This window comes from Carica papaya, chromosome 8, assembly GCF_054855325.1.
Source record: "Carica papaya isolate Zhongbai chromosome 8, ASM5485532v1, whole genome shotgun sequence".
Taxonomy (NCBI): Eukaryota; Viridiplantae; Streptophyta; class Magnoliopsida; order Brassicales; family Caricaceae; genus Carica; species Carica papaya.
In genome coordinates this window covers 15,254,685-15,268,697 of record NC_142316.1, presented here as the reverse complement: position 1 = coordinate 15,268,697, position 14,013 = coordinate 15,254,685, and the positions used below count along the sequence as shown (strand labels likewise).

The following is a 14,013-nucleotide window of genomic DNA, read 5'->3' as shown; positions in this document are numbered from 1 at the left end:
AACAAAAACTAAAGGATCTCAAGGAAAAAATTATCTATTTCAAGCAATGGATCGTGCCATCTTGAAGAAGATCCTCTAAAAAGATACTTGCAAATAGATTTGGGATTCTATGAAGAAGCAATATCAAGGCACAACAAGGTTCAAAGGCTAGTAGCTTCAAGCCCTTTGTAGATAATCTGAAAGTCTCCATATGAAGCATGGAGAATCTATTGATGAGTATTTCTCGATAACACTAAGCATAGTGAACAATAAGCATATTCATGGCAAAAGAATCAAATATGTCACTGTGGTGGAGAAGATTCTTAGATTAATGGATCCAAAATTTTCTTATGTTGTATGTTCTATTAAGGAGTCAAAAGATCTTGATGAGCTTTTCATTGATGAATTGCAAAGTTCATTACTGCAGCATGAGCAGAGAATGACAATAGCTTCAACCAAGGAACAAGCCTTGAAGGCTTCAACACATGGTGAAATATTTACAGGAAGAGGATCAAATGGCAATGTCAAAACTGAGGTCGTGGAAGAGGAAGAGGTAAAGGTTTTAACCCATTAGAATCTCGAAGCAAAGGTAAAGGAAATGATCACCACAATCAAATAAAATTTAGTAAGTCAAATATTGATTGTTATCATCATCATAAGTTTGGTCATTATAAGTCTTAATGCACTACAAACTTACATTCCAACAAAGATAAACAGTTTAACTCTGTAAAGAAAAAAAAAACAAGAAACACTCTTGATGGCATTTCACATCAAGGAGGACAAACATAAACAAGATATTTGATATTTAGATATAAGATGCATCAATCACATGTGCGACAATAAGTCATTTTTCTCTCACTTAAATGAAGATTTTCATACTAATCTGAGCTTTGGTGATCATTCTAAAGTTAGTGTTATGGGAAAGGGTGATGTTTAAATCAGGGGTAAAGAAAATAATGTTGCAACTAATATTGAAACTATATCAATTATATTTTATATTCCTAATTTGAAAAGCAATTTGCTAAGTGTGGGACAACTGCAAGAAAAAGGTCATGAGATTATAATAAAAAGAGGAGCTTGTGAAGTCTACAATCCTAAAAGAGGTCTAATTGCTCATGTCAAGAAGACATTAAATAGGCTGTTTCCACAACAAATTCATACCATCCAAACTTGCTTTATGACCAAGATGAACGATCCAACATGGCTATGGCATTTTTTTTATGGCCACCTAAACTTTAATTGATTGAAGACTCTTTCTCAAAATAACATGGTGATTGGCCTACCTAGATTATTCCTCCTTCTAAAATATATGAAGAATGTGTTGTCAGCAAACAACACTGAGAGTAGTTCCCAAAAGGAAAGGCAAGGAGACCTTAAAACATACTAGGGCTGATTCATTATGACATTTGTTGTCCTATTAATCTTGTATCAACTGGAAAAAAGAAATATTTTATTTCTTTTATTGATGACTATTGTCGATAGACATGGGTATACTTTTTGTAGCAAAAATCTAAAGCTTCGATGGTATTTAAAAATTTTAAAGCTTAAGTGGAGAATGAAGCATGGACAACCATTAAAGCACTACGCATTGACTTTGATGGTGAATACATGTTCCATGAATTCCAAAACTTTTACAATGAGCAGGGAATTCGGAGGCAAATGACAACAGTTTATACACCCCAACAAAATGGTGTTGCAGAGATGAAAACTTGAACAATTTTAAACATGGTTAGAAGCATGGTCGTCTCTTAATTTCAACAATTATAAATTAGTGGGTTAGTAGTTATTTATCTTTTGTAAAGTCTTCTTATTTTTGTCTTATTTAAGCAGACTGATTTCATCAGTAAAAATTACTTGAGTTCAGTTCAATTCTTTTATTACTTTATTTCTATATCTGGTGTCAGAGCCAGAAAAAGAGAAAACCAATAGTGTTTTTTGTTCTGCAGCTAATTTATAATTTTACTCGTAACCGACAATTTATGATTTTCATAATTTTAAATCATTTTTCCAACAAAAATTAACACCAAAAATGACGTTGGGACGCTCAAATTTTTTTATACTTCACCTTACATTCTGTCTTGTCTTTATCATTCACTTTAAGGTTGTTAACTAGAAGTTGCATTCATCCCACTCACTAGTGGTAAGAAGCACCTATTGTTAATCAAAACATAACGACACCATTTTAAGTTGCCAACAGTTATATATACACTCATAATAATAATAATAATAATAATTATAATGATGATGATGATGATGGTGATGATAAATCTTGTATTTCTAGAAGTTAAATCTGTATTTGTAAGGAAGTACTAAAATCATTATTGTCCAGAGCTTTGTAAAGCTTGACAAGCTTATCAACTACATTTTTAGAAATGTCCCCATTGTTGAGTTTTGCAAGTAAGGCACCTATTTTTCTTGAATTGTTTTCTATTTCACACTTCCTTGCTAGATTTGCATAGGAGCCTCCAAGTGCTTCCAATATTTTATTGAAAAGTCTTGTCAATTTTGCAACGATAAGCTTTTAGTGGACTACAAAAAATTACTAGTAAAGCAACAATATTATTATCCTATAGGAAATTAGGAAGTGCCTTATTAATAGACACTATCAGCTTGCATAAACCTAATATAATAAATTCAAAAAGTTCTATGTACTATTAACAAAAACAATGAGAAGTAGAAATTACCCAGAACATTTGAAATGTGAGCAGTCTGCATTATCAAAGGTGGAGTTACAGGCTCAATATTTTGTTGCATAGGTGCTTGTTGAGTTGGACTAGTTGGTTGCATTGATGGCATTGGATCTAATCCAAGTCTTGGAACAACCCCTACACTAGACATTGACATAAACCCAAGAGATGTGGGACTGGGAGCAACAACCCGTGGCATTTTAAGAGCAATAACTTAGCTGATTTGAAAAGGAACATGTCCTAGGGAACCAACTGTAGGTGGTATAGGATATGTAGGTTTGGTAGTTCACTGAGAAGAAATGAAAAATATTTCAGCATATGTTTATAGCATGATATTCATACCTTCCAATAGGAAAGAAAATATAGATATACGGACATGATATAATTGAGAACCCAAAGTCGGCTGCTGATATTGATCATGATTTCTCAGCCCTGGGGGAGTTGAAGGAACAAAAGTTGTTCTCATGGTTGACTGAGTGCTAACAGAAGAAGGAGTAGGAGCAACAACAAAATAAATCACTGCATAAAAGAAGCATATTTCAGATTAACTAAAATAACCTTTTCCTATGTTAAAAAATTATCAAAAGATGATCAAAGGCTAGCAGTTGCATAAAGGACAACAAAAAAAATATTTACTTTTCTAAATGCAAATATAGGGATTGCTTTGGAGAAAAAAGAGATTAGAGGACCCTATGGAGAATGTGGTAGAAATTCATAAAGAGTCCAACCACAGAAGACCAAATTGATTATCTTCATGCATAAGGATGCTAGATTTTTTTAAATATATATATATATGCATAAGGATACTAGATTACCTAATATAAAAGATTTAAAAATTATCACGAACCTCTCTTTTTTATTTTAATTTATTGAAATTATTATATGCTAAATTTCTAACTTCCCATGTGTAGAAATGGAAAGAGATAGACTAAAAACAATATGTTAATGAGACAAAAAGGGATATTAATTAGGTACACATTGTTTTACTAGTCTTCACCCAATAGAATCAGTATTGGTTTCTCTTCACTATGAAACCAAATGGGAATGGTGCATAGCTTGAACATGATTAATTATAATGATAACAAAAGGTGAAAACTTTAAAAAAGCAACAAATCCAATGAAGCAATAAAACCTCTTCAAAACCTCACTAATTAGAGCAAAATTTTTTATAAAAGTAATAAAAGCCATCATTACAAGCATACAAGGTTCTGTAGAGAGATCAATTCGATCCATTAAGATCACAACTACAGGTGATAATTCATCAGACCCCAAAAGTTTCAAATACTCCATTGTAGTTGTAAAAGACCTTTACTAGCTAAAATTTTAGCACATTTCTCAACAAATTTGCATAAAGATACATTGAATTTTTTCTGACTTGTTTCCAAAGAAAGAACAATAGTCTTCTCCATCAAATCCTAACAAATTGGACACGGTTGGATTTTTGACTGATGATATTATTTGGGAAAGATGAACTCCAAAAGTTAAGACTTGCCTTCGTGCTCTGTTACAAGGCTCCTTGACTAAATTTCCATAGTTTTATCAATATTTCCTATAGATATATAACAAAGCATTCTGCTAGAGTATTACTAGTAGCCATCAATGTTCCAGTAAGTTTGTCATAAAGAATGGTCCAGTCTTCTCTTTGTGCAAATTATTTTTTCAACAAATTAATAACATACATTCAATTGCACAGAAAGTTTTTAATTAATTTTACAATACTTCATCCTATGTTATTTTAACCATTTCTTATATAAATAATCACATCAACGCTTGCAATAGCATGTACAACTATTAGATAAAAAGAAAAACCCAAATAAGGCTAGCCAGATTATATAACATCTAAAAAATAGATAGTCAAGTTATCCATTACATGGATCATAACAGCAATTTAGAGAAAAAATAAATATCAAAGATAAATCACATTAGTTTAACAAATATCAATAGAAGTTAAATATCACTGCCAAAAATAATTTTTTTTAAAAAAAAACAAAAGTATAGTATAAATTATAAACATCAGTATGAAGGTGGTACCACCCATGTGCAAAACATTTACATTTCAATCAAATAGCCCATGATAATCCCAAAATCTTCTAAACTGCCAACAGTAAGGTTATACTTATCTATTTTATGAATGTGAGGGATTTAAAAAATTTAAAAGGTAAATATTAAATTCATTAATCATAACCAAGGGAATGGGAAGGATTTTAACATTTAACAAAATAATGAACACTGAATCATTTGTTACCCTTTTCTAAGGTAAGAAATATTTCACCCTTCCACTAAGATATTCACTATATATAGAAGAGCATTTTCAGAGGCCTTGTATTAACAAGGCTCACCAGATCATTCTTCCCCATTGCAGAAACAACGTAAAAATAGAAGACAAGCTTAATAGAGGAGTTTAAAATAAAACAATATCATTGACAATTATTACACAATATGTAGTAGGAAAGGAATTAAAAAAATCTAGCTAACACCTCTTTGGAAAAAAAGTAAATACCTAGTGGATGCATTAATATTTATGACCCAGTGTGGTGCACCAATATTGATAACATAGCAAAACATTCAAAAACTGCACTTCTTTGAAAAAATCAGATTTGATGTTCAAAGCTACCTTCAAGTAAGGTATCTATAATAATAGTGAAAATATTTTATTAGCTAAAATTTAACACACCTCTATAAATGTAAGTCTTATTGATGAATTGTCAGTTCATAAAAAAAATATTTCTTAAAGAGATTATTCATGAACAAAAGGTACAGAAGTATTGTCCAAGTATTAAAGTATGATAGGAATAAACTTCTAGTTACAACTAGTTTTTATTTACATTCTATTAAGAAGAAATGTAAAGGATTAAAATGGAGTGAATAAGCTTCCTTAAAGAAATTTTTACATTTGATATTTTCTAAAATATTCATAAAATCATTCCTTTATCTCATTCATTCAATTTTTAACTATGGCAATTTGGCATTAATTAGGAATTAATGAGGCAGTATATGAAGATATATATATATATGTATATATAGATGGTTAATAAGTCATTTTCTCAAGCGTACAAATTTATCTATTATGTCCAAATAAGTAAATATAGTTCATAGCATGTAACACCCCGTCCATCACTGTGCTTAAATGATTTGAAAACCCTATTTATTCGGGCATTTGCCCATGTTAAACTTAATTAATTTATACTACTTAATATTTATCGTAAATTTGGTTGATTTTTTATTTATTTAATTTTAATTAATTTTATTTTAATTTATTTTATTTAATTTTAAGTCTAACCCATTTAAATTAAATATAAAAATTGAGAAAAAAATTAGAAAACGACAAATCGAGAAAAAAATCCTGTGGGGAGTAAAGTTTCCCGCGTGGGTGCTAGGCACTATTCGTGCGCGCTTGCACACATGTCCCATCCACACGCACACACGGGACGTGCGCATAGCGCGCACCTCCCCTCCATGCCCACGCACGCAAGGTGAGGGGTTAGGACCTGTACGCGTTCTGTCAGGCGTAGGTGGGCCATCCACATGTCACCTTGCATGCGGCAAGGTGCCGCACACTGTGCATGTACCATCTGCGTAGCAGGCCTATGCGGATAGGCCCTGTGTGCTTGGGCCTTGTGCGCAGCGCCCAGTGCGCTGACTAAGGCATTGTCACCTCGAGCCATGCGCCACCGCTGCCTTGGGCCGTGCACTGCCGTCGCAGATGAGGAGGCCCTCCTCACTCATTTTTTATGCCAAACATCTTTTTCTCCTCTCTCTTCATCGGATTTTTCCATTTAGTGCAAATATGATGATTCTAAAACTTTATAAATTGCCCTTCCCCTTCCTCTCCTCTCCACACTTCCATTCTTCTATTTTTCAAAGATTTAGAGAGAGATAAAGATAGTAGTCTAGTGAGAGAAGAAAAGAAAGCAAGGAGAACGGTGGGGGAAAAACATCAAGATTTTAGTAAGAAATCTAGTATTTCTTTCGATGTCTTAAGAAGTATTTTAGATAAATTGAATTAACATGATTGTTATTTTTCCTGTTTTATATGCCTCTGTGTTCAGATAAGTCGAATTGTTCTTGTTTTCAAGCATTGTATATGAATTGCAGACACTTGATGAATTTGCATGTAATAAATATAATATGTAATCGGTAACAGTAAAAAGTATAAAAAAAAGAAAAAAAGAAAAGTGGAATGAAGTCTGTATGGTCCAAAGTGTATCTGTATTAACGTGCATATTGCATTAAATGTCTCGTTATGTTTTTATCTCTAAGGGGTATCTGTTCCTCTTACCGTTCGGGGCATCAGCGACTATATTTCTTCTTCTGGGGTGATAAATGATTTGACAATCATAATCCTTTAAAAGATCCATCCAGCGTCTTTGCCTCATGTTTAACTCCTGTTGTGAAAAGATGTATTTGAAACTCTTATGGTCAATGTAAATTTCAAAAGTCTAACCATACAAGTAATGCCGCCATATCTTCAAGGCAAACATAATGGCTACCAACTCTAGGTCGTGGGTAGGGTAGTTCTGCTCATGAACTTTGAGCTGTCAGGATCCAAAAGTGACTGCTTTGCCATGCTGTATCAAGACACACCTCAAACCAATATGAGATGCATCATAGTAAACTTGAAATCTCCCCTCATTGTCCGAGAAGATCAACACAGGGGGGCAGGTGAGACGACACTTTAGCTCCACGAAGCTTTCACTGCATGCATAATTCTAAATGAAGGATACCCTTTCTGGTGAGTACAGTCATGGGGGCAAAAATCTTGGCAAATCCGTTAAAAAATCGTTGATAGTAACCTACCAATCCAAGGAAACTACGCACCTCGGCTACATTGGCGGGTGGACTCTAGGTGGTTACTAATTTCACCTTAGATGGGTTTACAGAAACTCCTTCACTTGAGATCACATGATCGAGAAAAAAAACTCGATCCAACTAAAAGGAGCACTTGCTTTGTTTCACATATAGTTGGTTTTTGTGGAGAGTCTCCAAAACTTCAGCCAAATGCACCATGTGTTCCCTGTGGATTTTGGAATATACCAGAATGTCATCAATAAAGACGATGAAGTATCGATCTAATGGGTGCCAAAAACCTCGATTTATTAGGTCCATGAAAGCTGTTGGGGAATTAGTCAATCTGAACAACATTACCCTAAACTCATATAATCTATATCTACATCGAAAGGCAGTATTTAGAATATCTTCTTCTTTAACCCTAAACTAATGGTAACCGATTTTGAGATCGATCTTAGAGAAGACTGTGGCTCCTTGCAGTTGATTGAAGATATCGTCGATCTGAGGTAAGGGGTACTTGCTTTTAACGGTCACTCAGTTGACTTCCCTATAGTCCACGCAGAGTCAGAGGGTACCATCTTTTTTCTTTACGAACAACACCATAGCACCCTAAGGAGAATGGTTAAGGCAAATGAATTTCTGGGTGATAAGATTAGAAAGCTGATGTTCCAACTCTATTAGCTCAGTACGACTCATGAGATATATGGGCTTCGAGATCGGCTGGGTTCTAGGGAGTAATTCAATTAGGAACTCTACCTCACGTAGAGGAGGTAGACCAAGGAGTTCGATGGGAAAAACATTAGGAAAATTATAAACAATGGGTATAGAACACATAGCAAGATCAGTGTCCATATTCTTGTTCATTCATTTGTTAGAAAAAATGATAACAATAACTTTTATTTCTTTTTCAAGGTTCGTAAGGTTATAATTTTACTTTCATAGTTTATTATAGCTCTATACTTTTCTAACCAATCCATTCCTAATATTATATCAAATCCTACAAAATCTGATAGTATCAAGTTTACACATACTTCTATCCCTAAAGCTTTTATCCTACAGTCCTTATATACGCAATGAGCCTCTAGTAGTCCTTTAGAGGGAGCTTCCGCTACTAACGTTTTTCCTAAAGCTTCTGGTCTAAATTCTAAGTTACAAGCAAATGAACAGTAAATAAAAGAGTGAGTTGCACCAGTATCGATCAAAGCCTTGGGAGGAGATTATGAATAAAAAACATACCCTAGATGAGAACATGGGTAGGAAGGAGTTCATATTCATTTAAGTGGTATACTCGACCTTGTGCTATGGGTCAGGCTACATCCTTTGGTCGTTGAGGACAGTCTTTTTTAATGTGGTGGGTGCTTTCGCACCGATAGCAGGTGTTATTGATACACCGACAAGGTAGGTCACCACACGAGCGACCATAATGTTGACAAGGTTGGTTAGCTCGGGTAAGTGGAGTTGTAGGTGGGGGCAGGGCAAGAAGAAGGGCACTTCTTGTTCGTTTATCAGAGGGGTTACTTATTGGGTCAGGAAATCTTTTTCTAAGCTGTTGGGGTTGTTGTTGGGCATGAACTCGGGCAAAGCATTGGTGCCTAGCCGAGATAAGATCTTTGGCCAACTGGGCATGTTTAAGCATCTTTGCATATGAGCTAGGTCTTAGCATCACAACCAGGTCATAAATGTTGGCACGAAGGCATTTGAGAAACTTTCTAGCTTTTCGGCTTTTGGGGGTGACCATCAAAGGGGCAAACCTTGATAGTTGGACAAATCAAGCTGCATATTAGGCTACAGATAAGCTTCCTTGACGGAGGTCTTAAAATTCCTCCTATTTCTTTTTCTGAACAAAAGGAGGGAAGAATTTATCAAAAAAAACATCCATGAAAACTTCCAATGTAGTAGGTATAGGCAGGACTTCTTTATTAACTCACCACCAGTGTTCAGCTTCCCCATTTAATATGAAGGCTGTAAGAGTGACTTTTTGTTCTTCGATCAAGTCTAGTACCAAGAAGAGCTTTTCTATTTGTAGGATCCAGGCTTCAGCTACTAAAGGATCAGGGTCACATTCAAAGTGTGAAGGATTAAGTTTCCTAAACACTGCTATATTGTGGGGGATAGACCGATTTATGTTTCAAAATTTAGGGCAGGGGTGGACAAGGGTTGGCTTGGTTTTGTCTTACGACTACAGTTAATCCTTGAATGGCTCAAAAAAGTTGTGTAAAATCAGCCCTGGTTTGATGATCTAAGGCTGAGGTCATTCAGTACGCCCTATGGATGGTCTTCCCCGTGTCATTCCTACAAAAGAAAGGAGGAGACTAATTGAAGGTTTAATTTTTGAAAAGAGGAAATTTTTCTTCCCTAGATACTCTAAAAAGGTTTATCTATCCTAGGCCTCAGTGTAAGGGATTTATTCCATGAAATTCTACTTTGATACCACCTGTGACATCTCAGGTGCCTATTAAGGCAAATGGGTGTCAGATACAGATTCAGAATAACAAGTGCATGATAATATTTATACAGCATAATTAAACATTAACAAATCCCTTACAAATATATATATAATGTTCCAAATACATACATCATTGAGGCCAGATGTGGCAACAAAATATAAAACATAAGGGCAACTTCTTTCACTATGCTACTGGAATTCATCAGAGTGCAGGAACAGTCATGTACTAAGACTTATGGATCTATGGGATCCTCATAGACTTCTAAGGGTAGGTCTGCCTGCAGTTCCTCAATTTCTTCCTCATCTAGGGGGCGATGGAAATAGTAAGTTCCATATGCTAAGTAAGAAAAACAGTGTTTAATTAACATCGTAAGATTTCAAAAGTTTATTATTTTATTTCACCGTCTAGCTTCTTTATTGACCTAACTCATCACTAAAAAAAGAAACCATTTATTTGAATATCAAAATAGTTCGTTAGCACAGAAAATCAAATATACACATATCATGCCAAATAATAGAGAAAATCAAATAAATCATGAAATGCACAGATATTTTGTATCATACTTTGTGAAGTCGTTAAAAACTTCTATCTCTGAGCGCAGACATAGATTTCTAACTACCCAAGTGGAATGACCAGATCAGATATAGATACGACAATTTGCTCAGGCCCACTTTCGGCTGGCTAAATCATTGTACGATCTATGACCACGACAATACCAACTATAGTGATCCTAACAGATATCTATAGTCACGATATTACTTAGCCACGAGTGACCCCTACAGATTGTGCGATACCATTCTTGTTAGAGGGCACGCTGTCATCCACTGGGAGCGGTCCTCTTACATCTTTCCTAACTTGATAGGGGAGGGAAAACAGATACCCCAAAGGGTAAGGGGAATAGATACCCCTCAGTTGAATATGAAAATAGTACATTAGCACAGAAAATCAAATATACATATATCATGCCAAATAATAGACAAAATCAAATAAATTATGAAATGCATAAATATTTCGTGTCATGCTTCACGAAGTTGTTACAAACTTCCAACTTTGAGGGAAGATACAAATTTCTAACTACCCAAGTGGAATGACCAGATCAGACATAGATACGACAATTTGCTTAGGCCTATTTCTGACTAGTCAAACCATCGTACGATCTATGACAACGACCATACCAACCATAGTGGTCTTAATAGATATATATAGTCACAACATTACTTAGCCACGAGTTACCCCTACAGATAGTGTGATACCACTCTCATTAGAGGGCACGCTGTCATCCACTAAGAGCGATCCTTTTACATCTTTCCAGACCAGATAGGGAAGGGAGAAATAGATACCCCAAAGGGCAAGGGGAACAGATACCCCTCAGTTTAATATCAAAATAGTATGTTAGCACAAAAAATTAAATATAAACATATCATGCCAAATAATAGAGAAAATAAAATAAATCACGAAATGCACAGATATTTTGTGTCATTCTTCACGAAGTCATTACAAACTTCCATCTCTAAGGGCAACTACCCAAGTGGAATGACTAGATCAGATAAATATATGGCAATTAGCTCAGGCCCACTTCTGGCTGGCCAAACCATGGTACGATCTATGACCACGATCATACCAATCATAATGGTCATAACAGATATCTATAGTCACGATATTACTTAGCCACGAGTGACCCCTACAGATAGTGCAATACCACTCTCGTCAGAGGGCACTCTTCATCCAATGGGAGCGATTCTCTTATGTCTTTCTAGACCAGATAGGGGAGGGGGAAACAGATGTCTCGAAGGGTAAGGGGAATAGATACCCCAAAGGGTAAGAGGAACATATATCCCTAAGAGATAAAAAGTCTAATGAGACACTTGATGCAATATGCATGTTAATACAGATATACTTTGGACCACACAGGCTTCATTTCACTTTTTTCTTTTCTTTTCTCTTTTTATTTTATTATTATGGACTACATATTATATTTATTACATGAAAATTCATCAAGTGTCAGTAACTCACATAGCATGATCGAAAATCAAAACAATTCGACTCATTTAAACACAGAGGCATGCAAAAGAAATAAAATAATAATCATATTAAAATTACTTGTCTAAAATACTCCTTAAGACGTTGAAAGTAATATTAGATTCTTTACCGAAACCTTGATATTTTCTTCTTCACTGTTTCCTTTCCTTCTCTTCTTCTCTCACTATTTTACTCTCCCTCTCTCTCTCTAAATCTTGAAAAATTAAAGAAATGGAAGCATGGAGATGAAGGGAAAGGGGAAGTGCAATTTATAAAATTTTGAAACTGTTGGATTCACGCCAAGTGGCAAAAATCCAGTGAAGGGAGAGGAAAAAAATATTCTTAGCACGAAAAACAAGGGAGAAATTTCTTTTATCAGTGGTGGTAGCGCGCCACCCAAGGCAGCAGTATTGGACTACTCGAGGTGGCATTGCCTGGCTGAAATGCTGCAAGTTAGCCTGCATGTACACAGGCCTCCTGTTGTGCACGCAAGGCCTTGATGTGCTGGCGGCTGCGCATGCAACTTACTGCACGCAGGTCCTTGGCGCACAAGGCCTGTCTGCGTAGGCCTACTGCACAGACGATGCCGTACATTACGAAGTGATGCGCGGACAGCCTGCCTGGGCGCAATAGGACATGGGCACAGGTCCTGACCCCACGTCGTGGGCACGGAGGAGACATGTGTGCTGTGTGCACGTCCCATGCGCGCAAACATGCAGATGGGTCATGCCCGCTATGCGCACCCCCACGGCAACTTTACATGCATGCGCGCGCACAATGCCCAACACCCGTGTGGGATTTTTCCCGCGAATTGGTTTTCTCTCATTTTGTTGTTTTTCAATTTTTTTTTTAAATTTTTTCCTTTGAAATAAAAAAAAATAATAATAATAATAATAGAAAAATAAATTAATAAATATGAATAAAAAATATATCAAAATCATGAATCTCAAGAAATGTTAAACAGTGTAAATTAACTTAAGTTTAAAGTGACCAAAGGCCCAAATAAATAGAGTTTTCTAATCATTTTAGCACAGTGATAGGCAGAGTGTTACAGTTTCGAACGTGTGTTTGGGCTTCATATGATGTGTATAGGCTTATAATTCATTTGTGTTGGGTGTCGTTTAGTCTATGGTGTAGTATATAGGTGAATGAGATTTCCCTCCAATAATTTCCTGTGTGGACCATGATTAGTGAATCTATCTATATATATATAAATATAAAGTATAAATTGTATTAATATGCACCAAGGGGATGCCATGCATGTATAAAATTTACAAATATCAACAAATTCCACTAAATTCTCCTTAGAGCAAAGATGGTGACCCCATAACCAAAAACCAAGGGTTAGGAACCATCTATTTTTAAGAATATTAAAACAATTTACATCTTCAACCCCATCAAAAATCCTTCTATTTCTCTCATTCTAAACCACCCAGATATTTACTTTTAGAACTAAAGAAGGTGAACATCCAAAGTAATCCCCATTTTTGCATTTAGAAAATTAAAAATTTCTTTAGTTTTCCTTTATCCAAGTGCTAGCCTTTGATCATCTTTTGATAATTTTTTTTCATAGGATAAGGTTGTTTTAGTTAATGTGAAATATGCTTTTTTATGCATTGATTTATTTTGTCCTCGCTCCTACTCCTGTTTCTGTTGGCACTCAGTCAACCATGAGAACAACCTTTATTCCTTCAACTCCCCTGGGGCTAAGAAATGCTTATCAGTATCAGTAGCCAAATTTGGGTTCTTAATTATATCTTGTCTGTAATCTATACTTTTTTTTCCTATTAGAAGGTATGAATATCATGTTGTAACTGTATGCTGAAATATTTTGCATTTCTACTCAAAGAACTGCCAAACTTACATATCCTATACCACCTGCACCTTCTTCCGTAGGACCTGTTCCTTCTTAAATCGGCCAAGTTCCTAGTCCTAAAATGTCACAAGTTATTGCTCCCACTCCACAACTCTTAGGTTTATGTCAACATCTACTGCTGGGGTTGTTCCAAGACCTGGATTAGGTCTAATGCCATCAATGCAACCAACATCTATAAATTAGTTAATAATTGAAAAATGACAGTGAAAATAATAAT

At 35.3% G+C, this 14,013-nt stretch overlaps 1 protein-coding gene across 1 annotated transcript; it reads left to right on the top strand.

Moving 5' to 3' along the window:
* Positions 1 to 190: 190 nt before the first annotated feature.
* Positions 191 to 1,692, top strand: LOC148242269 (uncharacterized). The gene is made up of 2 exons (XM_088210343.1): positions 191 to 532; positions 1,624 to 1,692. The coding sequence occupies exons 1-2, from the start codon at positions 191 to 193 to the stop codon at positions 1,690 to 1,692; spliced, it is 411 nt and encodes a 136-aa protein (XP_088066469.1).
* The last annotated feature ends 12,321 nt before the right edge of the window (positions 1,693 to 14,013 follow it).